Genomic DNA, 25,816 nt, shown 5'->3' on the forward strand with positions numbered 1-25,816 from the left:
GCCCTTCTGAAAATGAAGCCAGCACAGAAGAAGGCAGAGAGAGAAGACTACGCACTCGGATCCAGCTTTGCCTGAAGCCTGACGTCTGTTCATATTTCTGTTACACGGGCCAATATTCTTTCTCACTGGCTTAAGTCAGTTTTCATGTGTTTCTGTCACTCGCAACCAAAAATATCCAGAATAACAGGGATAGAAACAGAGGGTTGGGAGGAATGCAGAGGTAAGATTCTAGAAAACAACAGACCTAGTTTCAAATCCTGGCTTCACTACTTAGGAACTGTGTGGCTTTGAACAGGTCATTTTTCTGGTCCTCTATCTTTGTGTGAACCAAGGTGACCCTCCTTAGGGGCTGCTTGGGGGCATACTAATTGTCATGTGCAGGATTTGGGAAGTCAGATGACCTTGACCAGGTGACTTCTCTTCTCTGAGCCTCAGTTTCCTCACTGGTAGAAAGCAGATAAAAATAGCTCTCTCAGGCGATTGGGGTGAGAAATAAGAGAAGTGGGTAAAGTGCCCACACCCCGCTGGTGCCCAGTGGACGACATTTAGCCCTGCGTGGGCCAGGCAAATGAGACTTCAGTCTGTGACAGCCTTTAAAATCAGCCTGGGCCTCTGACCCAGCCCAGACGGTGACCCACGGCCAGCAGCCACAGACTGCTCAGCCTGGGAGGCTGGAGCATTGAAAGAGTGGCTTCTTCCGCAAGCAGAGGAGGTGGGCAGAAATTCTAGCAAGTGCTAATTAGGCCCAAGGAGCTCCCCTGAAGGAGAGGAGGAATGTCTGAATAACCACTGGCCTGCTCTGCAGGGGGCCACACACCCGGGCTACCTGCAGCCTTCCCTCCTGACCAGAGCTGGAAACCTCAGCCAGGAGGCCAGGCAGTTCTGGGACAGGACAGCCCAGGGTGAGCCTTGCCGACATCTGGTCCCAGCTCCCCGCCTAATGTTTGTAGCAGACCCACTACCTAATTGCATAGTTGGGGAGCAGCCCTCACATCTTTCGCACCTAATTCACCATTGTTTCTTTGGAAGCCCCACTCCTACGCCTGGGGAGGGAGGGCTCTGCCCAGTTTATGGGGCTTTCAAGCCCCGGGCACCCCAGGCCCGTCTGATTAGGCTCCAGCTGTGCAGGCAGCCAGGAGGCATCTCCACCCCCAACTTCCTGCACTCAGCCTGGGGCTTTGCCGCCTCCCCCTGCCCAGGCTCACCTGGGTTGGCAGGAACACCCCGAGATACAGCCTCTCCTGGTTGTCACGCTTCCCACGCACACAGGAGGGACACTTTGTCTCCCTTGCTCCAAGTTTTGGGGCTTTATTGCCCTCTGCACTCCCAACAAAGGGATGGAAGGAAACGGTGGGGAAGTGGGAAGGGAGAACAGGGAAGCCTGCGTTCAAATCTCATCTCTGTCACTTTCTACCATGGGACCTGGGGCCAATCACATTCTTTTATAGGCCTCAGTTTCCCCGCCAACAAAATAGGCCTCTTGACACTTATCTTGCCAAGTTCTTGTACCAATTGAATGAGATCACAGTAATAGCTAGGGCACCAAGTGCTCACTGTGCACCAGGAACCATCTCGACAGACAGATCATGAGTCCATCTAGATTAGGTGTCCCCGTAAACATCACTTCCCTTTCCTTTGCCAGTGGTCGGGGGATGGGTGGCCATAGAGGGAGAAGACTGAATCCCAGCGGTGGGGCAGGTAGAGAAAGGACCATCATCCTCAAACCCACTTCTCTCCCTTTTGGGGGCCAGTCCCACTATTCCTGCATGCTGACCCCCTGAAATGCTGGAGTAAGTCCCCGTCTTTCCTCACCTCTGGCACTTGGTCACATGGAACCACTATGGGGTGAAGAGCAGAGAGGTAGGATCCGGGACCCAGAAACCTCAGCCCTTTCCTCCCTGCCCTCTGCTTCCGTGGGTCAGAGAAGCAGATTTGGGAAGGATGCTAAGAGGGACCTGGCTGGCCACTGAACTTGCCTTTGACTCTCTAGAAGAGCCTTCACTCATCTCTCTTTGCCATATTCCACTGTGTTTATTAACTGCTACCATTACTATTCATTGGTCATCTAATGGGCTCTGCCATGAACTCACTGGGTGCTCTGGAGCAAGTCGCTCTCCGTGTCTGTGTTGTGATGGTTTATCCTCTAAAGCAATGGGGTTGAAAGGAAATGGAGAGAAGACGGCAGGTAAAACACCAGCGCGGATGCCTTCCAGCTCTTACGGGGCTGGAATAATCCCCAACTATTTCCTTTGCTATCTCCTTTGAACATTACATTGGCCCTGGGAGGTGAAAACAGTTGGGCTGATGAGGGAATACTACTCAAGGTCACATAGCTGGCAAAGGGCCAAGCTGAGAATAAACTCAGGTCCCTTAGGTCCCAGATCCCTGTACCCTGTGACACTGACATCCTGGAAAGGATCCAGGGACCCGGGACTGTGGTATATATCTGCCTCCGCCCTCTGGTGGGTTGGGAAATGATGAACGCCAAGACAGGAGTGGGGAGGCAGGAGGGAGGGGAAAGACTGAAACCCTGGACAGGTACCGAGAGCTCCAAGCTCTAGGAATCAGATAGACCTGGGCTCAAATCCCTGGTCCTTTATTAACTATCTGTGTGAGCTCAGGTAAGTGACGCCACTTCTCTGATCCTGCTCTGTAAAGTAAGGCTAAGAATGCCCACCCCAAAGACTGTGAGGTAGATTCAGTAAGATTGTTCTTGGTACATAATAGGTGCTCTGAAAAGGCTCCCTACTCAGCTGGTCTGTGACTTCCATCAAGGGAGCACCCTAAGACATTATCCGTGATTGGGAAATCTTCCCACCAGCCCCCTGTGCCTGTCATTAACATATCTCTCATTGCTAAGGATATATCCAGAAAGCTGGGTCTAGAGTAAACAGAAGCTGGGCCGACACCTTCCCCTCTAGATGGGCAGGAGATGAAAATAACCACTGGACCCATTGTTCCATGAGATGGAGCAAAGGCAGGGTGCTGGGTGTGGGAGACGCCAGCAGCCTGTGACGGGTGGGCGGAGCCAGCGGCAGAAGGCAGCCCAGGGTATGGTGAGAGCCCGGATTATGGCATCAGGCAGCCCCAGGCTGGAAACTGCCGACGTCCTCCGCACAGTACCCAGAGCAGCCCCTTGACCGTGTAAGGCACACCGCACGTGATTCCCCATCTCACTCTGAATAAAAGCCCGTCATGGGGCTCTTGGGTGCCTCCATCAGTTCCGCATCCCAGTCTTGATTTTGGCTCAGACCATGACCTCACGGTTTGGGGGCTCAAGGCCCACCTCGAGCTCTGTGCTGACAGCTCAGAGCCTGCTTCGGGTCCTCTCTCTCCATTCTCTCTGATGCCCCTGCTCATGCTCTCTCGCACACTCTCTCTCACTCTCTCTCTCAAAATAAATAAATAAACTTAAAAAACAAAAAAGCCCAAATCAAGGTCTGGCCCTCTCCAAAACTCTGCCTATTCTCCGCCATTCACTATGCTCTACCCACCTGGCCCCTCCTTTTTTCATGACAGGCCTCCAAACCTTAGCACTCTCTGTTCCCTCTGCCCGGAATGCTCTTCCCCTCAGTGTCTGCCTGTGCCCCCCACTCCAGAGGTCTTCCCTGAGCACTCTATCTAAAATAGCATCCCCATCCCCTCTATCCCTTTGCCCTATTTTATGATATACCACTATCTGACATATTTTTATCTATTTGATTTATTGTTGACGTTCCCCAATAGAATGTAAATTCCATGAGGACAGAGGCTCTACTTAGTTCACTGCTGTATCTCTAGCCTCTGGAACAGCATCTGGCACAGAGTAAACTAAACACATTTCTTGGATGAATAAATAAATGACTGACCGAATTCTGGCTCCCCGATTTTCTACCTTGAATTGCTTTGAGCAGGTCATTTCACTTATCTGAAACTTCCAGTGCAAAAGATAGTGCACACCCATCTCATAGGGTTAATGTTTAAATTAAACAATAGGATATGAAAGGAACTGACACAGAGTAGGTGCTCAATAAATGACAACTACCATCACAATTATTATCACCAGGTGTCTCAGGCTCAGTCACCCACTCACTGAGGCCTTGGACACATTGATGGTCTCTCTGGACTTCAGTCCAGAGTAACCATTGCCCACACCAGGATGCCCAGGTGTGTAAAGTACCCAACAGGGCATCTGAGACACAGTAGGCATTCACCTGGTGGCAGCTACTGCAATCCTAGAGAATGTAGGATTTGGACACCAGCCCCAGCGCTTTCTTATTCTGTGATCTTGAGGAAGCTGCTAAATGTTTCTGAGCCTCAGTCTCCTTCATCTATAAAATGGGTATAACGATAGTATCTTCCTTGCAGCTTGTCCTGAGGTTGCAATGAGATCGTGCACCTGAAAGGGCTTCACAAAGCCCTAAGGAAATGTGCTGTGACACACAGGACAGGAACCAGGGAGGGGGAGGGACCCTCATAATGCAGGGAGGAAGGACAGAACCAAGTGTTGTGCTTGGCCCGAGCTCTGATGTGTGTTGCAGAGGGAGCCGTTCAGGAGCCAAGCCTCGGTCCAGCCAGGAGCCCTTTGCCGAGAAGATGCTCCCGCCCCACTCTTTCCTTCCTCTCTGTAAGGCTCACGGGGGCTTCTCCTGGTCAGTTTTGGCAGGAGGCTTCAAGGAAGGCAGGTGACAGCAGCAGGACCCTACAGAAGGCACCTTCCTCCTCAGTCAACCTCCTGCCCAATCTGCTTCCTACTCCTGAGGCCAAGCCGGCCCCTCCCCTTCACCCTGGCCAGGCCCTGGGGAAGGAGACCTAGATGAAAGGGCCCCTGAAAGTTTTAGAGGCAGACAGACTCCTTACGCTCCAGTGCATGAGCCTCTAAGGAGAGGGACACCAGGTCTTCAGTGGACCTGGGCCCTGTGACTCCTCTGCCATCAGACACGGAACAGGGCCCCACCGCCTTGCTCAGCCTGTTCCTGGCAGAATCCAGACATGGGCTGCACAAACGACTCAAGCAATAACTCCTAGACTGCAAGCTCCGTGATTTTTGTCTGTTTTGTCCTTTGATGAATTCCCAGTACCTAAAACAGTCCCTGGCACTTAGTAAGACCTTAATAAATAGACGTTGGATAAGTAGTTCCATCAATAAGTGAATGAATGAAGCAATGAATCAGTGAATACCTGACGTTCTCTGCAGGCTGGAATTTTTCTGGTGTGTTCTTTGATAAATGCCCAGTACACAGAATAACAGGAGGTACGAAGCAAATGTGTGTGACCCTATGACTGAATCAGTCATCCAATCAGTGACTCGTTAGAATGTAATCTCTCTGAAGGCGAGGATTTCCAGAAGTAAAGATCTCTTTGGCTAAGGCTGCATTCCCAGGGCCTAGAACAGTGCGTGGAAGCACGGTGGGGTGGGGATGGGGGAGTTGGCGGGAAAGGGGGGAGTGAATCAGCGAATGAATGAATGAGTGAGGTCCCAGCTCTCAGCGCCAAGACCAAGAAGACTGAAACACAAAGGGGCCACTCTGTCTGAGCTCTGTATGTGCCCCCCCCACCCCCCACCACCACTCACCTCATGGTTTTTTAAATAATTTGTCGATTGTTTTTAATTGTTGAGTCATTAATACTTGGTTCATGAAACTGCAATATACAGAGAGGTGAAATAAATAGCTTATATATATATAATATATATTATATAGCTGGTTTTAAAATATTCCCTTATCATTGGTGTACTAGGTCATGTGAGTCACGGAAGGTCCATAGCAGCATCCTCCAGAACTGCGAGCAATGCAGGGTCACTTGATTGGACGAGGCCGTCTGTCGTCGGAGGTCGAGGCGCCGAGAATTCCAAGGGGCACGCCTTCCCTGCGCGGTGTCTGAAGACAGCTTGCAGCAGACAATAAATAAATGACTGCAAACCAGAGAGCGATTTTTGTTGGAGATTGGGACAGGGAGAGGGGATTGGAAAAGAAGGGGAGTTTGGGGGTGGGTACTACTTTCTCTTTGTTTTTCTCTTTTTCTCTTTTTTTCTTTTTTTTGTTTTTGTTTTTGTTTTTGTTTTGCTTTCAGAACCTTTGGGAAAAAGGACTTTGGTTTCTCAGAGTGTCGTTTTCCTCATTCAAATTCTCCTCTGGGGACGAGTTTAGAGTTGTCGGTTCCTAGAGAGAGCCAAGCACCTGTGCGTTGACAACAGTCCCTTTTCACGAGTCTTTTGTCACAGACGGGGTTTCAAGTCAACAGTAAAATCCTTATCGCTCCCCCTCCCCCAAGAGTTTTGGTTCAGTTTTTGTCTTCTTTTAAACACAATGTACAAAAATAGAGCTTCTTCCTAATTTTTCATGTAAAAATATTCCTCTGATGCAGTTCTTGTGAGTGTGAGTGTGGGCCTGGGAGCAGCCTGGGGGGCTGCGGTAGGGCCAGCCTAGCCTGGGTGTGTGGGGCGGATCCGCCGGGACCTCTTGGTCACCGTGGTGTACTTGAAGGGCTTCTGCAGCTCCGTCTGCCCCTTGGGGTAGCGTTTCATGAAGTGCACATCCTGTTGGTTCTCCCGGGTCTTGGGACCCTTCCGTGGCCGCCCCTTCTTGGTGAAGCCCACGTACCAGCCAGAGTATCTGGCGGACATCAGGGCTGTGTAGTTGTTCTCCAGGACCTTCTCAATGAATACACACTCCTTGCTGGTGCCATCAGGCTATAGGAGGCAAGAGAAGAACGATGTGAGACAGGGAGGGTGGGTATAAAGGGCAGAGCTATGTGGACAGTGTACAGACAGGTGACTGAGGGTTGGCTCGGGAGAGTAGAGAGGGCCTGACCTAAGCTTTGTCCTCAGCAACTTTACTTCCTGGATCTGTGGAGTAGGCTCATCGTATTGACGCCTGCCTTCTTTCCTACCGGCCAATTAGGTAATAGATTCCCATCGTCATTCAGGAACCCATCCGTCTACCCTAGAGCCAAGGGCTTCCACCTCAACTCTACTAGTACAAGAGACCCAGACCTGGCCAATAAAACATTATTCCCAGGACTGGTGCAGAGTTGGGCATGTGGCATGAGTCATCCAATCAGAATGTTCCTAAGGACCCTTGTAGAAGCAATCCCCAAAAACATAGGCTGATTTAAACTTGAGGACAATGTAAGGCTGAAGCGAAGGCAGCCATTTTACCACCAGGAGGAGAAACGCCATCTGACAACAAAGCCAATACAGAAAAAGTAAAACCAAGACAAAGAGAATGAGAGAAATCAAGTTCTGGTCACATCCTTTGGGCTCTGGACCAAGCAGCATCCGCAGCTCATTACCTCACTGTGATGTGGGCCAATAATGTCTCATTTCCTTTAAAGTAGTTGAGATTATGTTCTGTCACTTGCAACAGAAAGGAGTCCCTGCACATGTGCACAAAACCTGATATAAAGTCAGCTACTGAACTGCCACTCAACTCTACTGCAATATAGTTAAATTCAAATCCCATTTAATATGGGATATGGTGCATTTTAAATGTTTGGTGTGAAGAGGGGTGGGGATCTCTGAAACTAAGGGTTTTTGTATGGCCAAACCCCGAAGCCTATGCCTTTGGTTCTGAGATGGCAGGCTCCCGAGCAGATGTGTGAATTCCCTAGGAGACAAGGGATGCCAGACAAGGAGTACTAGATTTGGAGTCAGATGCTGCATCGACTCTAACACTTCCTTATGTGACCCCAGGCTAGTTAATTCCACTCTCTAGACCTCGGATTCGTCATCTTACCAAACAGGGACAGTGACCCCTGCATCACAGAAAATGTTGGGAGGAATGTAGCTTACAAAGGAGTCTCGTGCATAGCAGGAACCTGCTAAACTATTTCTGAAGAGCAGGTGGTTCTGATGGTTCTGGCCTCCCTCCCTGGATCGGATCTGGACAAAGGATGGTGGGAGGCAGGGCTTTGAACCTCCCCTCCCCCGCCTGCCCGGGGACAGCCGAACTGCTCCATGTAGACGAGTGGGAAGCACACAGAGGTAGAAGGCCTGAATTGGCAGCACTTGAGTTTCCAACTAACATCTCCAAATTTAGGCCGGGCCCACTCCTCGTTACGGACGGACACCCGGCCAAGTCGGAAGCCCAGCGGTCTGGCTGTGCGTGGAGACTGAGGTGCGAGTTCCAGCCTTTTGTTTGAAGTGGAAACCAGGCTGGAGCTTCCAGGAACGTTCACCTTTGAGTGGAGGGCAGGCTTGGGCCCTGCAGACAAAGTGCTGAACTTTGCAGAAAGGGACAGGCAGGGTAAGAAAACATTGTCTGGAGGCTGAGATCTTTCGAGGAGGCTGCGGAGGTGGCAGGGGGTGGGACTGGAAGGCGCATAGGCCCCAAAAGACAGTGCGTGTTGGGCAGCACGGTGTAGGGGTGAGCAGCGAGGGACTCTTGTGAGGGGAGCGGGGCATGTGCGCAAGGCAGAGGGGAGGGGTCTCTGGGCCCCCCATGGATGATTCTGGAAGCTGCCTATCCTACCTGGGCCCAGGTCCTCTGGCCAGTCTCCGTGGAACAGTCAGAGAAAACTGAACAAAGCCTGTCCCATGCTGTTTCCCCACCCTGGAGTGCCTGCCACTGCCTGGAAGACCACTTTCATCCTTCAACGTTGCGCTCAGTAACCACTTCCTCCCGGAAGCTTTCCTTCACTGCCTTCTATCTCCCTGGGTATTTCCTCTTCTTCCTTTAAGACTCCATTCAAGCATCCAGAGTGATTGGATTCTGTGCTCCATCTTCTCCCCTTGGCACCCATTCCTCCTCCCACCCCCCAACAGGGCAACTCCTTATCTGCCTGCCTTCTCACTAGCCAAGGGCTTGAGCAGGTCGGGACCACTCATCAGCTGCCCTCAGGGCCCAGCACAGGTCCGGGCGCCCAGGCCATTTGTGGTTGAACGAACGAAGGGTTCTGGGATAGAAATGGTGGCGGTGACCCACCAACAGGCTTTCCTCTGAAAGAAAGTAGGCTCTGCTTCCTGGATCCCTCACTAATGTCCCAGAGACAGTCGTGAGCTACGACAGGCCCTTCTGGGGGTGTGCTAAGAAGGGGACACAGCGAGCAGAGGGCCAAAGCTCTCTGCTTGACCCACTTGGTCTCCCTACTCATTCATTCGCTCACGCATTCAGCGTTTATCAATGGTCAATTATAGGCCAGACATTTCCACGTGCATTATTTCATTGAGTCCTCTCAACTTGCTGACGTAGATGCTCTCTCCGCGGGAAGAAAACAGAGTTCAAAGAGGGCAAAAGGGTTTGCCCAAGGTCAGGGGGCTTGCAAGAGGCAGAGCCGGGTTTTAACCTGCAGGTGCCACCGTGGCTCATTTCTCCTCTGTCCAGAGAGGTGCATGAGGAGAAAGGCCGTAGAAGAGTGGGAGCGGACTGTCAAGGCACCTCACCTCCCCAAGGCCCACGCAAGGTCCTGGACGTGCAAGGAGCTAGCACAGTGCCTGGCACGTGTGTTTGTATGTGTTTGGGGCTACTTATGAGAGCTGAAATTCCCAGCACCCGAGAGCCCGGGAGCCCCTCAGGAGGAGCCATGGCACCGGTGACAGTCATAAGCGCCCCCATGAACTCAGATAGCACATACGAAGTTAAAGGCAGGCTGCACCTGGGTTTGACCCATACCTCTGCTCCTGACTGCCTGTAACGGCCCTGCATATTATCTGCAAAGGTTTTTTAAAAAGTGAAAAAAAAAAAAAAAACCTGTGCTGGGGCCTCACCTCTGGAAATGCTGACTCAACTGGTTCGGGCAAGGCAGATCGTCAGTATTTACAGGATGAATATCCCATCCTAGAACCTTGGTGATTAGGTAGAACTTGAGCATCTCTCCCTCCCCCCGCCCCATGACCTCTAACCTCCTCCTTTCCCAACCGGAGTCCCATTCCTTCTATTTGACCTGAAGACTGAATCCTGATGGCATCATTCGGCCCCCGGATCCGGTCTTACTTGAAACTGTAACTACCCCCTGCACATTTTAAGTTAGATGAGCCAAAACCTTCTTTTTTTGCTTAAGGCCTTTTGAGTTGGGTTTAGGTCACTTACAACTGAAACAGTCCTCACAAAGTTGGGGTGGTGGGCAGGGTACCCCTCTGCCCTGAAAGGTCTGGGGCCCTCGGTTGCCCTGGTCCAAGGAAGGTTCACCAGGGCTCATACAGGCGATTAGGTTGAATAGTCAGAGACGGGGACAGGGGCGCTTACTTGGCACCAAGGGCTCCATACCCAGCACCTATTTATGTAACGACAGGGTGTACTCCTTCTTGGGAGTGAGAGGGATGTAGGGTCCCAGAAAGGTGGCAGGAAGAAGAGGGGCTGCCTGAGAATGCAGGGGCTCAGGGTAGAGCCTTGGTATGTGATTGTGACAATGCAGCAGAGAAGTCGCTACAGCCGGGGCCCAGAACATCTGAAAAGGCTCTGCTTGAGGCTCCATGCATGTGACCAGCCAGGGCCAAAGATGTGTAAGGTTGGCACCCATGGTCAAGACCGCCCAAGAAAGCGATCCGGTTAGGCTACTCCAGAGCAACTAAAGCCTAAGCTGAGGCCATGAATTTACTCCTTCCCACAGGCGAAGGAGTAACTTCGTGGCCTGCCTTCAAAGGGGAAGGGAAGGAATATGTAACAAGTGCCCACTAAATGCCAGCAAGATCACTGCCATTCGACAGATGAAGACATCGAGGCTCAGCAGTCAGGGCACTTGACTCCCTGGCCCGACGTGAATAATTCTGGCAATAGGTTAAGACCATCCTCGGAAAGCAAGAACTATTTTTCTACTGGTTTGGTGGGTGCTTCTGCAGCTCTCCGTCCGGGAACACAGAGAATCAGCTCTCAGTGAGCTCTTGATCTAGTTGGGAGGCGCAGGCACACAGGCAAACGTGACAAGTCAGGTCAGTGACAGGCGACAGAGGACCGTGGGGGGGACTGTGGGCTCCAGTGTGGGTGTGCTGTCCGAGGAGGGGTCAGGGAAGGGAGAAGCTGTTGAAGGCTGAGCAGGACTGGGGACAGACAGGGAAGGGCAATCTGGGCAGAGGGAACAGCGTGTACAAAGCCCACCGAAAGCCCCATCCAGGGGGGTGGCAGTTGGCAGTGTTATGTGTCTGTGGCTTCAGAACCATGAGGATGGGTGGCAGGGCTCTGAGGCCAGGGAGACCCCCCCCCCGGGGCCTTGTGTGTCTCCCCAGGGAGTGTGGCCCTTCTCTGGTAGATAGTGCGGACCCAGGGATGGGTTTTGAGATGAGTCGGGGGTGGAGGACAAGGGATGTGCTTTAGAACATGGATAGTGGGTAGTGGGCAAAGGCAAAAGCCTGAGGCTGGCAGCCTTGGGGCAGCTGGGGCAAAATATGAGATGGGAACGGAGACAGGAGCAGCAGTGAAGGACGGAGGGGTAACCCCAGGACCTTGGGGCCTGACTGCCTAGGAGGCTGTGACAGAACAGCACCCCAAAAGCCTGTGGCTTCTTGCTGCAGGGGCCAGAGACAGTAAGGGGCACTGGGCTCCGCAGAGGCCAACAGGGGGCCTGCCCGGGGCGATNGCGCCGCCACAGGAAACGCACGGCCAGGCCAGGGGACCCGGCGCCCGGCCCGCCCCTGCCCCGATCCCCTCGCCGGCCGGCCGCCCCGGGACGCGGAAAGTGAATCACTAATTAAAACCACTCCTCGGCGTCCCAGGGCCGCGCTCTGCCGATTACTGAGATTGTGCTCGGCGAGCAGCTTCAGGCGGTGTGGGCAGTGTGGCTGGGATCACTACTGCCTTCCGAGCTGGGCTTTGAATCCCGCCCAGCTCTAATGTGGGACCCGGGACAAGTGCCTGGGCCCGGGGCCAAGCCTCGGCTTTCACATCTGCGAAATGAGCATGGTAGTGGTACCGCCCTCGTGGGATTACTTGGGAGTCTTTTTTTTTGCACAGCGCCTGGCAGAAAGTAGGTGCTCAATTAACAGAAGCTTTTGGTACTGTTATTATTAACAAATAATAAGCAACGATACTCTGGCTCAAGTCCCTGGCCTGTTAAACTCTCCCCGGCCACTAGGGTGTGGAGGAGGGGAAGAGGGATAGAGTTGGAGGATTCAGGGAAACGGAAACTATGTGTTAAACAGGAATTTGGGGGCGGGGGGGGAGAAATAAACAAACAGAAACTGGGGCTGTGCTTCCTTCTCCCAACAAGGTATAATAAATGCAGATCAGCAGCCAGGCCGCGCCCCCAAGGGGGAAAAGCCATCCTCTTTAGAATTAGGACCAACCCCACCCAGCCTCACTCTACCTGCCCAGCAGGAAGCATCATACAAGTTGGCTATGGGGGTGAGTAGGGTCCCTGCAAAGGGAAGGGTCCATAGAGCAGGACGAGCAGGCAGCGACTGCCAGGAACACCTTCCACTGGAACATCCAAAGGAAGCAAGTATATGAACTTCACAAACAGGCACGCCCAGGACAAAGGGGGACACCAAGCAGCCCCTGGGGGAGCTCAGAGCCAGTTTTGTGGGTCCACCCCACCCTTATTTGTTACATGCAGCTCTGTTGCCTACTCCAAAGGAATATAATCTTCCTGAGATGCTAGAGCCATGAGGCCCAGTGCTGATGAGGCGGTGGCTTCAGGACACTGTACCTCTTGCAATGTTAGAACAGTGCTGCTGTCCCAGCCCTTGGCCTGCTGCATCCCTGGTCCCAGACAGCAGGTACACGCAGGCAGGAAGCCCCCCCAAACCCCGCAAGGGCTACATCCAGCAGGAGGGACCGGGACCCTACATGCTCCCCAAAGTCCCAGCCATGGATACCCTTGCCTGGCAGGCTGTGATGTGGTGGCAGAGAAGGGTCTAAAGGAAGAGCGTACGGTTGGCATCTCTCTCAGACACACACATATTCACTCGGCCTGTTTTCCCTTTCGGGCACCCTGCGCCAGCTACCCAGAGTTGCCAAGGGGATCCCACCCAAATACCCTGGGAGTTCCCGACCATCACTCACCTTCCCCACGAGCTTGCCTTTCCGGTTCATACACAGGTAGAATTCCGTCTCCTTGCCCTTGATCCGGACTTGACTACCGAAGGTGTCTGTCTCCACTAGGAGCTGGGCTTCGAAAGGCAGAAGGAGAACAAGACACATTTGTTTTACCAGGGGCAATGATCCCTGACCCTGTCCCTGGACCCCTCACGGCTCCAACAACAGGCATGGGTGAGGTCTCACTGGAGCACCCTGCCCCTTCGGGAGATGAAGCCATCCGTCAATTTGTTCTCCATCTCCAGCCTCTCTTGACTCCACTGGGACCTACATGGCTCCAGCTGGAGGGTTGTTCTGCCACCTGTGGCTAAACACCAGTGTGCCCTTCTCCCCTCATCACCCAGCACCACTGCCCCTCACCTCTGTTCCCCAAAACGGGGTGGACAGCCACATGAATAACCTCAGAGAAGTAGCAATCTCTGGACCCAGGGGACAGACAAGCGCACTCGAGTTTGCATGGGTATGCGCGCACCATGCCTTGGGGACATCATGCTACTTCCTCCAAAATGTAGGTCAAAGGCCCCTTCCCCCAGGGCAAACATCTAGAACCCCAGCTACTGTCCCGTCCCCACTCTACACTTTTGCCACTTGAAGTAGGGGAGGTCTAGGGAGGGGAGGGTCAAGGCCCCTGGGATCTGAAGGCTCTCTTCAGGATATTCTACTTTCCTCGGTCAAGGCCACCAAGGCTGCAAGGCGGATAACTTCCAGGAGCCCAGAAGTCCCAATCAGGACCCAATATCCCCTGATCTGGAGTAGGAGACCCCACACTAAACCACCCATTCTCCACAGAGCCTTCCTCAGGAGACGGGTGTCCAGAGCTAAAGCCCCAAGGCCTGACTAAGAAAATCAAACAGTCAAAGGGTGACTGTCCCTTGAATAGGCAAACCGCGTCCAGACCCCTCTCTGTCCCTCTGCCAATTCATATTTTCTCCCCAGTAAGGGGCTGTGTGACTTTGGTAGGCCATGTCCCCTCTCTGAGCTCTCTCTCTGGACTTGAATTCCTGTGCCTGGTTCCCTCCCCAGCACCTCCTCCCACTGCTGCCTTCTTTGCCTATGACCACCCCCCTCCCAATTCTCACCCTCCCATCTCTGACCCTTTGCTTCCCAGCACCTGCCCCTCCCTCACCCACAAACTTTTAATTTCAGTGACAAGGGACTTGCTTCTCCATAACAAAAATCATAGCCCTAAATACGGCATCCTTGGAGCCACAAAGAGTGTACCTCAGTGCCCCTAAAATACACTAGGTATGATTTTAATAAAAAAATTTAAAAATATATACCCTGGTGCCCTGCTGTGAAAATTAAAACCATCTGGAACTCAGGATTTCCAATAATTAATCTAGCCCTCCTTTGACACCACTACTAATTAAAATATGATACCCCACCTTTCCAAGGAAAATAAGAAGAATTTACATAAAATTTAAAGATCTAACAAGAATTTAGTAATTCTAGAAACAGGGAGGGAGGGGGAGGCACATTCTTCTCTCCACCTTCCCCCATCCCTAGTAAACACTGAGTGGAGCATATTAAGCAACACTGAGATAGGGGGTTATGAGCCCTGCATCCTCCCCGCTCCCCTTTAATTCAAACTCCCTATAAGTCTCCCTGGGAACCCAGGGTCAAACATCAGAGCGGCCTGGGGCTTGCTTTCTGCATCTGCCCCACACAGGCTGGAGCTCATGGGGTTCAGGCAAGTCTCCAATCCCAGGAGCTTCTAAAGAAGACAGCACATGTAAGGCAAAGGCGAGAGCCCTGGAATGGACAGAGCTGGGTATGAATCCCTGGCCCTACTTGCCAACTGTATGACCCTGGGCCTCAGTTCCTCACCTATAAAATGGGTATAATCAACCCTAATCTTCAAACGTTATTGTGAGGATTCCACAAAATGAAGGCAGAAAGGGCCTAGTCCCTTGTTCTCAGAGGCCAGGTAAGGCAAGTAGCTGGTATTTAAATTTCTTAATAACTGCAAAACAAAACTGTTTTTGCCTAAAATATGCACTCACGCGCACGTGCGCGCGCATACACACACACTCCCCATAGTGGGGGAAACAATCGGATGTGTATAAAAGGGCAGAAGTAGAGCCAGACTTGCCTCCCCAGGCCAGCCCCCTGACCTGAACTTCTTCAGCATCCTCGAGGGTAGCAGGCATCCCACACTGAGAAGTGAGCTCATCAGAAAACGCCTTGGGCTGGACTTATGGGGTCTGATCCCATTTCTGGCATTGCCATGCCGGGCTGTGTGACCGACCCTGAGTGAACCACAGCCCACTCTGAGCCTCAGTCTCCTTACCTGTGCAAGGGGGAGGGGGAGGCTCAAGCCTATTCTGGGACTGGGGCAGAGCCTAGGAGAGGGATAGAAATGGGAGACTGCATGTAAGAAGGGGATTAGGCCCCAGGACCGCAGCCCAGGCAACCCCGAGAGAGTCTGAGGGGGAGACCGCTCTGTCTGCCCTTCTCCCAACACGTGCCTAGACCTCTGTCCTCAGAACATTTCCTACCGTTCTTGCTCCCACGTGAGCCTTGTGAAGTCACACATCACCACGAGCGTGAGTGTCTTTGTCCCCATTTTACAGTTTAGGAAACTGAGGTTCCAAGGAGCAATGCAGCAAGTCTATGTGACTTTCTGCAGGGGCCTGGGCTCCAGGGGAGGACCCCTAACTCTGGGGAGATGTCATTCCCTGCCCTCCAACCCCCAATGCTCGGAAGCCACAGCCCACCCCAGGAAGCCCTGGCCTTTGCCTGAGCTGTCCCAAGGGCCTGGGGCTGGGGCTGGGCTGCACCTCCACCCCCGCAAGCCTCGCTGCCCCCACCCCAGTCTGGGGAAGGCCTGCCCCAGGTGCCATGCCAGGGAGCCAGAAGGCTGTTCGCTCCGACCACAGCAAGCCTTGCAGTGACCTAGACTCCACTCAGCGCATGACATAATGAGGAGGGAGCTGGGCCAGAATTATGTAAAGTCTGCAGGGAGTAATAGCAGCAGCAGTTCTCAGAAAGAGAGAGAGAAAGAGAAAGAGAGAGAGAGAGAGAGAATGAGAGAGAGAGAGAGAATGAGAGAGAGAGAGAGAGAGATGGAGAGTGAGACCCTGCTGCCCAGGCCAGGTTTACTCCAGAGCCTACCTCATGGTCAGCAGCATGCTCCCCCTTCTCATGACCCAAGTCCCCAACATGCAGCTCTCAGGAGCTAAAAACCTCATCTGGGCTCAGTTCCATTCTCGAGGCCTGTACGAGGCCAGGCAGGAGGAGTCTGGAACTTTATCTGGCTCCACTACTCGTCAGACCTCCTCTCCAAGCATCCCCTCCAGACTGCACAACTCAACAGCCTCCTCCCTCTGCCAGAGAGAGCCTTTAAAAATATAAAATTAATTCTATCTCTTCCCCGCTAAAAGCCTCCTAGCGATCTCCAAGTCACTTAAAATCCAGCCTCTTCATGGGGACCCATATGGGGCACATACTCTGGCCCTTGCTGACCATTCTTACGTCCCAACCTCGCTCACAGCCCTCCAGGCAACAAGCCTCCTTGCTATTCCTCTCTGACGTACCAAGCACACTCCCACCTCAGGACCTTTGCACTTGCTGTTCCCTCTACCTGGAGCTTCCCCTAGTAGCTTCTCATCTCTCAGGTTGCCACTCAAATGTCACTCCCTGAGAGAGGCCTTTCCTGGCCACACTGTCCGATGTCACACCACCCTCCCTGGTCCAGCTCTACCCAGCCCCTGCTCCATTTTTCTTAGAGCTCTTCTCCAAATTGTCTTAGTTGCTACCTTTCTAGGCTGTCTGTCTCTATTCTCCGGAAGGTAAGCTCCACCACAGCAAGGACTTATCTGTCTTATTCACCACTGTGACTTCTAGCCCAGACTCAGCTCATAGTAAATGAGCAACAAGTACATTTTAGGAAATACATAAATGGCTCTGTGAAGGAGATACGAGGATACTATTTAAGCGTTAAAGAAAGCGAGGCTCAGGGAGGTGTGGGGACTTGCCCAAAGGCACCCTGCTGCTCAAAGCAGGGCAGATGTTGGGAGCCAGTCTGCTCTCCACGGGTACTCTCTGGTGCTGCCCCTGCTCTCGCTAGAACCCGGGGCTCCCAGCCACCCGTCTCTAGCCTCAGGATTACCATCACATGCTCAGACTTGCTGTGGGACCAAGGGAAAAGCCCTGCTCCTCTCTGGGCCAGGCCTGGGTGGCATCCGAGGTGGCTTTCAGTTCCGCCCCTCTAGAAAGTATCAGTAACTTACATTTATCATGTAGTGTCTCACGACATCCTGACAATAACCTCCCGAGGTCAGACCTGTTATCCTCATCCCCATAGGACAGGTGAGAAAACTGAGTGCCAAGGTTACACGGTGACGGAGCTACAACCCAGGCAAGGCTAACCCGCAAGTCCCACCCTGTCCAGCCCTCGCTTAGCCTTCCGTCTGCAGCAGTCCTGGTCTCGGGGGAGTGAGTGAGTAAACGAAGCCGGGCCACTCTTTGCTTTGACCTCACTTCCTTGAGGCAGAGGACTGTGGGTTGACATGCCCACAGAGCCCTTCTATTAAAAAAAAAAAAAACATGCTTTTTTTTCTTCCTTGTTTTCCTTAAATGCTTGAAGTAACAATGGTAATTTAAAAATAACAACTAATACTCACTTGAGCATTTACTACCCGTCAGGCACTGTGCTTAGTCTAAATGTCCAATGCCTCATTTGATCCTCACAACAACTCTATGAAGTAAGGACCGGCACACCCATTTTACAGATGAAGACACTGAGCCGGTAAGTTGTTTGCCCAGAGTCACACAGGACGGCCAGGATTTGAACACTGGCAGAGTAACTCCAGGGCAGTCTGGGGCAGACAAGAGATTCAGAGGTAGGCAGAATGGGACAGACTTCACGCACACCAGCCATGGTAGAGAAAAGGGAAGTGACGCTGATTGACTGATCGATTGACTGACTCCAGTGTGATTCCCTAGCGGGTCCTCCCAGCGTGTGATCCGGGGCCTCACTTTGAAGACTTTTGGTTCGAAGGGTGGGAAACAGCAGGGAAAGACACAGAGATGCAGCCAGAGACCAGAGAGAAACACAGTGCAGAGACACAGGAGACAGGAAGCAAGGAGAGGAAGCCCAAGAGAACAGAGCTGGAGAATGGGGATGTCTTTGCCCCCCAAGCCTCAGGCCAAACCACCCCCCACCCAAGACCTGCAAGAGCAGTGTGGGAGCCAGGAGTCACCTGGGCCCTGCATGAGGTGACCGGCAGCTGGCTGGCCGCTACGGCTCCAGTGCTGACTGCGTGCTGGCCCCTTGCCAGGTGTCCTCCAGAGATGAAATGTCCTTGCCGCAAAAGGCACTGGGAGGTCATAGCAAAGCAGTCCTCCCTTCCTCCCCTCTGAAGGTGGACCAGGTTGACAGGAAGGGGTGGGGAGAAGGAATGCTTTCTGGAGACGTTGCCACATCACTGTCTACACACACACACACACACACACACACACACACAGCCTTTCTCCCAAACTCCCCTTCTCCGAAAGTCCCCCAAGGAGGTTTGCAGGCCATGTGGGCTTGCTGGAAAGGAAGAGGGGGAAAAAATCAATAGGATTGATCAGGAGCTATATTTAATCCTAGCCATAGCGCTAGTGTGGCCATTTCAGCTGCAGAGTCAGCGAGGTGTGGGGGATCACTCCTCCCTGGGGACCCAAGTTATGGGGCATGAGCTCAGAGGGCAGGGGTTTTAATGCCCCTTCCCCGCTGCAAAAGCCCTAGGCGAAGCCTGATCTGTGGCTTGCTGTGTCTCCACTGCACGATGCGGGGCTGGCAGGCTGGAAGGGTCGGGGGAGGATGAGAGGACAGTAGACCAGAGGCAGGGAGCACTGACCGCCAAGTATCTTCTGAGTGCCTGAGCTCTGTGACGGGTGCCTGCCTGGGGGGAGCACCCCCAGACGCACGCATGGCTCGTCCGTGCGTTCATTGGGCTCAAGCGTCTACTGAGCACCTGCTTGCGGCTGGCTCTGCGCATCACGATTCAGCCGCGGACAAAACAGACAAAAGCCCCTACCTCAAGGGGTTTGCATCGTAACAGGAGAGACAGAGAGCAAATGGCCAAATACATACTCCACTCTCTAGTAGCATTGGTGCTAAGGAAGAAAACTAGGCCCCTGAGGAGACAGAGACGGGAAGTCTCTGATGAGGAGAAGACCGAACAGAAGCCTGAGTGGAGGCAGGGAGCAAGCCCTGAGGGTGTCTGGGAGAAGAGCATCCTCAGGTCGCAAGGACAGCAAGTGCAGAGGTCCTTAGCTGGGCCCTGTTTGGCGTGGCCCAAGGACGGCAGGGAGGGGCTGGGGCTGGAGCCGTGTGGGCAAGGAAGGGGCAGTGCAGCCACGGCTAGAGGGGTAGCCAGGAGCCGGGCCATTCGGGCTTTCCCCCCATCCAAGAATTGGGGCTTTATTCTAAGCAAGACAAGCGCTCTGACAATGCGCTGACATGGTCTCACGTTTGGTACGGCTACGTGGAGAGGGGCGTTTGGCGCCAGACTCAGAGCGCCAGCCCTTGCCCGTTTCTCTGACACAGCCCTCCAGCTGGTGCCGGAGCAAGGGAGATGCAGACCAGAGGACCCCGCTTCACCCCGACTCTTGTCATCTGCTCCGCAAAAGCCCTGAATCGCCCCATGTCTTTTGATCGGAGCCACACACATCAGTCCCTGATTATGCTTCGAGTTGCCCCACAATCATTTTATACATTCATCCAGCAGCCTTTAAGTGGGGGCCTGCTTTCTGCCAAGCCTTGTATGGGACACGGGGACATGCAGAAGGGTCACTACGTTGAGGGAGCTCACATTCCCAGAGGGGCAAGGTGGAGCAAGGGATGCAGGAAGCTGGCCCGGCGGAGCAGGCCTATGGAGGGACAGGCTGGGTCGTCATGACCCCGCACAGCAACACCACGGCTGGAGTGGCCGACCGATCCGTGCCTGAGCTCTCGAGGAAGCCCTCGGACTGCTACCTCCACACCCCGCCCCCAGCCGCCACCCGTGGTGAGGGAGCCCAGGCTCAGGGAGGGAACCAGGAGGACCCCAGGTCACGCTGGAGGTTAGAGAACTAGACTCTCCCTACTCAGAGTCAGCCCCTGAGATGAGGCAGGGTCCCTGGCCTGGGAGCGGCAGAGGGCTGGGACCAGGTGTGTCTTCCCACCGATCCCAGGGCTCTAATTCTGTGCCGAGTGAGTAAGGGGTCCCAGTTCAAACTGAGAGGAGACCAGGCCACACCCACCAAGAGGGTCCAAAGACCTTGGCCAGACAGCAGCCCCAAAAGGCAGTCCTGCTGCTTGGAATCGTGCTGAGAAGCCCCTGAAGCCTGCAGCGGACGTGCCAGGGCCCCACCGATGAGAGAGAGACACGCTTCCTTCTGGAAGCGCCAGGAATCAGTTCCTGAGACGGAAACCTCTCCCCCAGAGCCCAGGATGGCACCCCTGCCCCTATACAACAGCAGTGAGTTCATGCGGTTATTATTTTCGTTTTTGCTTTGATAATCATACAATCTTTGAGCTTTAGATATGTTCTCATATCAATCAGCCAATTTCACAGGGCAGCAAACCGGACCAGAAAGGCCAGCTCAGATGCTAGGTCTCTGGCTCGCAAGCAGTGGGGCTAGACTGAAATCCTGTCCAACTCCAGAGTCTACTGGCTCAACCTCTCCAGAGCTCACCTCCCTGGCTAACACAGGCCTGCCCAGCGCTGTTCCGAGCACAGTCGGCCCTGGGCGCCTGGCCTGCTGCAACACGTTGGGTTTGTGCTTTCTTATCCGTTTTCTTCTCAAGTAGAAAAAACCTTTTGTCAAGTGACAACTGGCAGGACTATCCAATCATAGTGCATATCAAAGCAGCGTCATCCCCACGCCACCATCCCCGGTGCCAGGGTCCCCACCTGCTCCTGGAGCTCAGACTCAGGCCCTAGGCCTCCCCCTTCTAGAAGGCTCCAGTTCTGTCACTGGCAGTCCTGCTTCCCACAGCCAAGAGGACCCAGGGCCTCCACACCCGGGGCTTCAGTGCCTCAATTTCAGAGGCAGGTGCCGTGTGGCTTCTTCATCCGCACTTGGCTGAGGAAGCTGAGCCCGGAGCCAGACTCGCGTGTCCCGAGCTCCGCGGGCTGCCCGGTGGCATGGCTGCGACAGAACCCAGGTGTCCTGCATGGTCCAGTGCTGTTTCTTCAACATGGTGACTGCCTATGAGGCAGAGGTGGCCAGGAGCGAGGGCCGGAGGGGCGGGGCCTTGCCCTGAGCCACCGGCCTGGGCTGCCAGCTGTCTCACTACCGAACTAAACCTCCAACTTCCTGGCTCGCACACTTGACCCTCCAGAGCCTGGCCCACCCTCAGGGCCCTCAGAGTGCTCCGGGAAAGCTTTAGGGAGCCATGGGGAGATCCTCTGGCAGCACAGCACGGTGTCAGGGTCCTGGGCAGGTCACCCGGACCAAGGTGGGCCTGCACCCTGTGCCTGCCCCTGAGTCTGAGACCCTGAGTGTCTGTCCGGGTTCCAGACTCCAGGTGTTTATGGGGATTCTGTTTTTACTTGGGGTTTGCTGCAAGTCCCTGACTGCATTATAACTGGAGGTGGAAGCAAGCCTTGGACTGCATCATTCTTCCAGCTGCACGGAGTCCTGAGAAGGAGGGAGCAGGCTTTTGGACTGTCTGGGGTGCAGTGGGGTGGGGCGGGGGGTGTGCCTGGCCTGACTGGGAACTACTGGCTGCCCATCCCCCCACAGGCAGGGCAGGCCCCTAACGCAGCCCCATCCTCCAGGCTGGCTTGGCCACATAAATCACCCTCCCAATAATATTTGTATTGATTATCTAGATTGGAAGCCTCAATTGGCTCCATTGTCTCACTTCCTCTACCAGGGCTCACAGATGGGGTCCCTTCGCCTCATCTGCGTTTCTAATGCGACACTTAAATGAAACAGCCTCAGCAGCCAGCAAAGCCCCGCGCTGCCCTGGGTGTCAGGGGGTGGAGGAGTGATAAACATATTCCTTGAGAGAGAGTGATTAAAGCAGGGATCTGTAGGGCTGCAGAAGCCAAAATGGGCTAGTTCCTGGATTCTCAAAGTGTGGTCTACCTGGGCATGCCACCAGGGCACGGGTTAGACATGCAGCGCTCAGGCCCCTCTCCGGATCCACCAAATCAACATCAGCATTTCACAAGATCCCTGGGTGATTCACAGGCGCGTTCATGTTTAAGAAGCACTGCTCCAGTCCGACCCTTGTACTGTACAGACGGGAAACTGAGGCCCAGAGGAGGCGAAGGGCTTGCCTGATGTCACACAGCAGGTGAGATCCCCCGAGTCTCTGGCTCAGGCAGAGGAAGCGAGAGGCAAGTAACTTCTGGAGTGAGGGGATGGCCGTTTCTGGGCTCCTCTCCCTCCCCAGCTCCTACCTCCTGTCTCAGGGTGTGGACAGATGGCTCAGACCAGAGTCTGACCCCCCTGTACTCTCCCAGCCTGGAGGGGCCGGTGAGAGCTCCGGGGACTCCCCAGGAGGGCACCTCCCTCCCGCCCTGGCCGGCCAGCTGCCCCTTCCCTGGCAGTAAGAGGACAGCAGATCCCAGGGAAAAGCACCACCTGGGTCTGCCCAGCACAGCAGGGGGCACGGAGAGCCAGAGGCCCCTGAGAGGCAGCCAGCAGAGGACCTGGGAGAGGTGGGGCGGAGGCACTGGAGAGCTGTGGTCTGAGGGAGGGAGGCAGGGAGGGCAGGAGGGTGGGGAGGGGGAGACAAGAGGTGGACCGAAACAAAGAGGGGAAGGGGTGAGTACCGCGAAGGAGGGGAGAATGACTCAGAGAGAGGAGCTGGGATACAAGCAGCAGCAACAACAAGACTGAGAAAGGAAGAAGGGGAAAGAGGGTGGGAGGGAGGGGAACGGAGGCAGTAAAGAGTGATGGCACAGAGAGAAGGGAGGCAGCTGGCCTGGAGACGGAGAGCCCAGCCCGGCCCGGCCCTGCCCGGCCTGGCCGGCCCCAGCCCCCAGTGACGGTGCAGCTGCCGCACTTGGGCCCTACCATGAGGTCAGTCCTGCCCTGGGGCGGAGGGAAAATAAATGGTGTCCAAGATAAAAGGTCCAAGAAATTATTTGTCTTGTTGTCATGTCTTGACTGCAATGGGCAGGGGCCGGCGGGCAGGCGGGACACCATCCCAGAAAAGCCTAGGCTGGCAGGCCCACAGTGCTTACACAGGACCCCAGCCCCAGCCCCGCGCCGCGGCCACCCACAGCCCCAGCTCCCCTGCCCAAGGCCGGGGGCCCAGGACACCTCCCGCCCAGATCCCGGCCGAAGAAGGCCAGACACGTGGGGCCAGGTCAGTATTTGCTCAGCGCCTCGCCCAAGACCCGCTCCAAGCTCCGGGAAACTGGAGTCCTGTCTCTCTCACTGCTGAGGGCCTTTGTGGGCTGGGGGCCTGGGGAGGGAAGGGAGTCAGTGTGTCTCACTCCTCCAGGCCCCCTTGCAGAGGCAGCATGAGGTGAGCAATGGCTCCCAAACATCTCAGAGGAAGGCTGGACAGTTCCAGGGTCAAGGGCAGGTCAAAAGGCCCATAGCCCACGGTGCTCAGGGCACCACCGTTCCTCATAGGTGTACAAGCTCAAGCTCGCAGAACACACACCCATGCGCACACAGGAGCACCCACCCCTCACACCAGGCCACTTTGCAGCACCACTGGCAGCATCCAAGTAACACTGCCTAGAGGCTCCCACGTCTCTGAGCATGTGAACCTGGGGCTGGTGAAGTGATGCCATGGGAGCAGCTACCTGCTTTAGGCTATGCCTAGGTCACTGGTACCCACAAACCACTGGCATTTACCAGCAAAAGACTTTAGAGTCACATCTTCAGTCAGTACTCCCACGAAGGCTCTCAGGGGTGCACTGCTGCATCCCCATTTTACAGATGAGGAACCCAAGGCCCAGAAAGGCTCAATGCCAGGTGCAGGATTACACAGCCAGGCCATGGCAGAGCTGGGATTTGAGCCTGAGGTCTCAGCAAGGCCCCGTAGGGGTTGGGGGGCTGGCACCTACCATACTCGTCCCCAGGGGCTGGCACCTACCATACTTGTCCCCGTCCTCGCCGCGGGCGCTGATCCTGCGGCCCAGGACCTGGATGTGCTTCCCGCTGGTCCGGCTGTAGAGCTGGTACAGCCGCAGCTGCTTACGGCTCACATCGTCCCGAGCCCGCGTCTGGTTCTCCACGTGGATGCGGAAGTCCACGTTCTCCTCGGCCGCCAGCACCTGAGCAGGGAAAGGGGCATCAGTGGCCTGCCCGGGAAGCCCGAGGTGCTCTTCATCTAGGACCCCCCTCTGCACTGGCTCTGCACGAGGCCTCGGCACACACTCATACCTGCCCTGTTACCACCCCCATTTCACAGATGAGGCAACCAAGTCTCAAAGAGGTGAGGCCCGCTGTCCGAGGCGGCCCAGCCAGGAGGTGGCAGAGCTAAGCATCAGGCCTCCGTCTATGGGACAAAACGCACTCTTTCCACCACAGCACCCAGTTAAAGGAAGCAGTATGCAGCGGAGGTCCCTCATTTGACCTTGGGCACACCCTGGGAAGGAATGGGCCAAAATCCACTGTCACTTGGCCCCAGGGGCTGGAGCTGGAGGCTCTCCTCTCCATGTGCAGAGAGTCCCCTTGCTCACCCACACTCACCCAGCATTTGCCCACATCCGTGGCCTCTCTTAGAGAAGACTTCATTTTACATCTCCCACCAAAAGTCTCCATGTCCCCAGAGGCTTAGTTCATTTCTGACCACATCCTCCAGGAAGCCACCTCTGGCTATGCCAACATGTAACTCTCCAGTCTCACATCCTGAACATGGCCTCTCACCTGAACAACTTACAGCCGCCTCCTCACCAGCCTCCTGTTCCCACTCTTGCCCCCTGTCTTCCACCAAACCCAATCACTTAGTGCAATGCTCCCACTTCACACACTCCAGAACTTCCCATCACATTTAGACCAAGGTCCTCACCACGGCCTCAAGGGCCTTCATGATTAGCACCCCCCTCCCGCCCCCACTTCATCTTTTACCACTCCCTCACCGCCAGTTACACTGGCTGCCTTTTATGCTGCTGAGGAATCCAAACACAAAGCATACCTGCCTCAGGCCCTTTGCACTTGCTTCCCCCTTGGTTTCCATAATCTTTCCCAGACTTCTACATTCTGGCTCCTTTACTTCATTAGGGTCTCTGCTCAATGTCACATCCCGAGACAGGCCTTCTTTGACGGAAGCAGCCGCCACACCCCTGTCACTCTCCATCTCTCTACCATGCGTTGTTTTTTCTAACACTGACCAACCTGACATAACATCTATTTATCTGGTTTTTGTCTGGCTCTCCCTGACTAGGCTGACAGCACCATGGAAGCCGGAGCTGTCTCTTTCTTGTTTATTCCCAGCATGTAGCACAGTAGAAACTCAAATATTTACTGAATGCATGAATGAATAAACAAATGAACACTGAAAAGATGCGAAGGTCTGCCATTCCATTTAATATTAAATTGGGTTTTCCTGTGCTTTCTTCTCCTAAATGTATGTTGGCTCCGTCCCATCTGAACTGAATAACCCTCGAAGCCCAGATGGCGTTCTTGGTTTGTGCTGTGTGCCCATGAGGTCCGACATGACGTGAGGCATGTAGGACCCCAGCATGGCCCCACTCAGCCTGTGGCAGAGATTCGGGGACCAGGGTTGCCCAAGCAACTGCCTCACCTCTCAGCTGTGAGCTCCCAAAGGCAGAAACTGTGTTTTCCTCATCGCTACATCCCCTGCGCCGCCCGGGTCTCTGTCCCCCAGCTGACCGACACACATCCCCCGACGCTAGCCTGGGCCCCACGCACTTTGGCAGGACCACAGTATTTAACCCTCACGGTCATCCTCAGGGCCACAT

At 54.4% G+C, this 25,816-nt stretch overlaps 1 protein-coding gene across 1 annotated transcript in view; it reads right to left on the reverse strand.

Annotated features, from left to right (window-relative positions):
• Positions 1-5,582: 5,582 nt before the first annotated feature.
• Positions 5,583-25,816, reverse strand: part of FGF18 (fibroblast growth factor 18) — a 32,468-nt gene continuing 12,234 nt past the window's right edge. Inside the window, exons 3-5 of the mRNA XM_077757138.1 lie at positions 23,986-24,166; positions 12,915-13,021; positions 5,583-6,670 (exon numbers count right to left, since the gene is read on the reverse strand). Coding sequence (XP_077613264.1) covers positions 6,404-6,670; positions 12,915-13,021; positions 23,986-24,166 — 555 coding nt within the window. The 3' untranslated portion in view covers positions 5,583-6,403. The remainder of the gene's footprint in view (positions 6,671-12,914; positions 13,022-23,985; positions 24,167-25,816) is intronic.

This window comes from Crocuta crocuta, unplaced genomic scaffold, assembly GCF_008692635.1.
Source record: "Crocuta crocuta isolate KB4526 unplaced genomic scaffold, BGI_CrCroc_1.0 scaffold131, whole genome shotgun sequence".
In the NCBI taxonomy this organism is placed as follows: domain Eukaryota; kingdom Metazoa; phylum Chordata; class Mammalia; order Carnivora; family Hyaenidae; genus Crocuta; species Crocuta crocuta.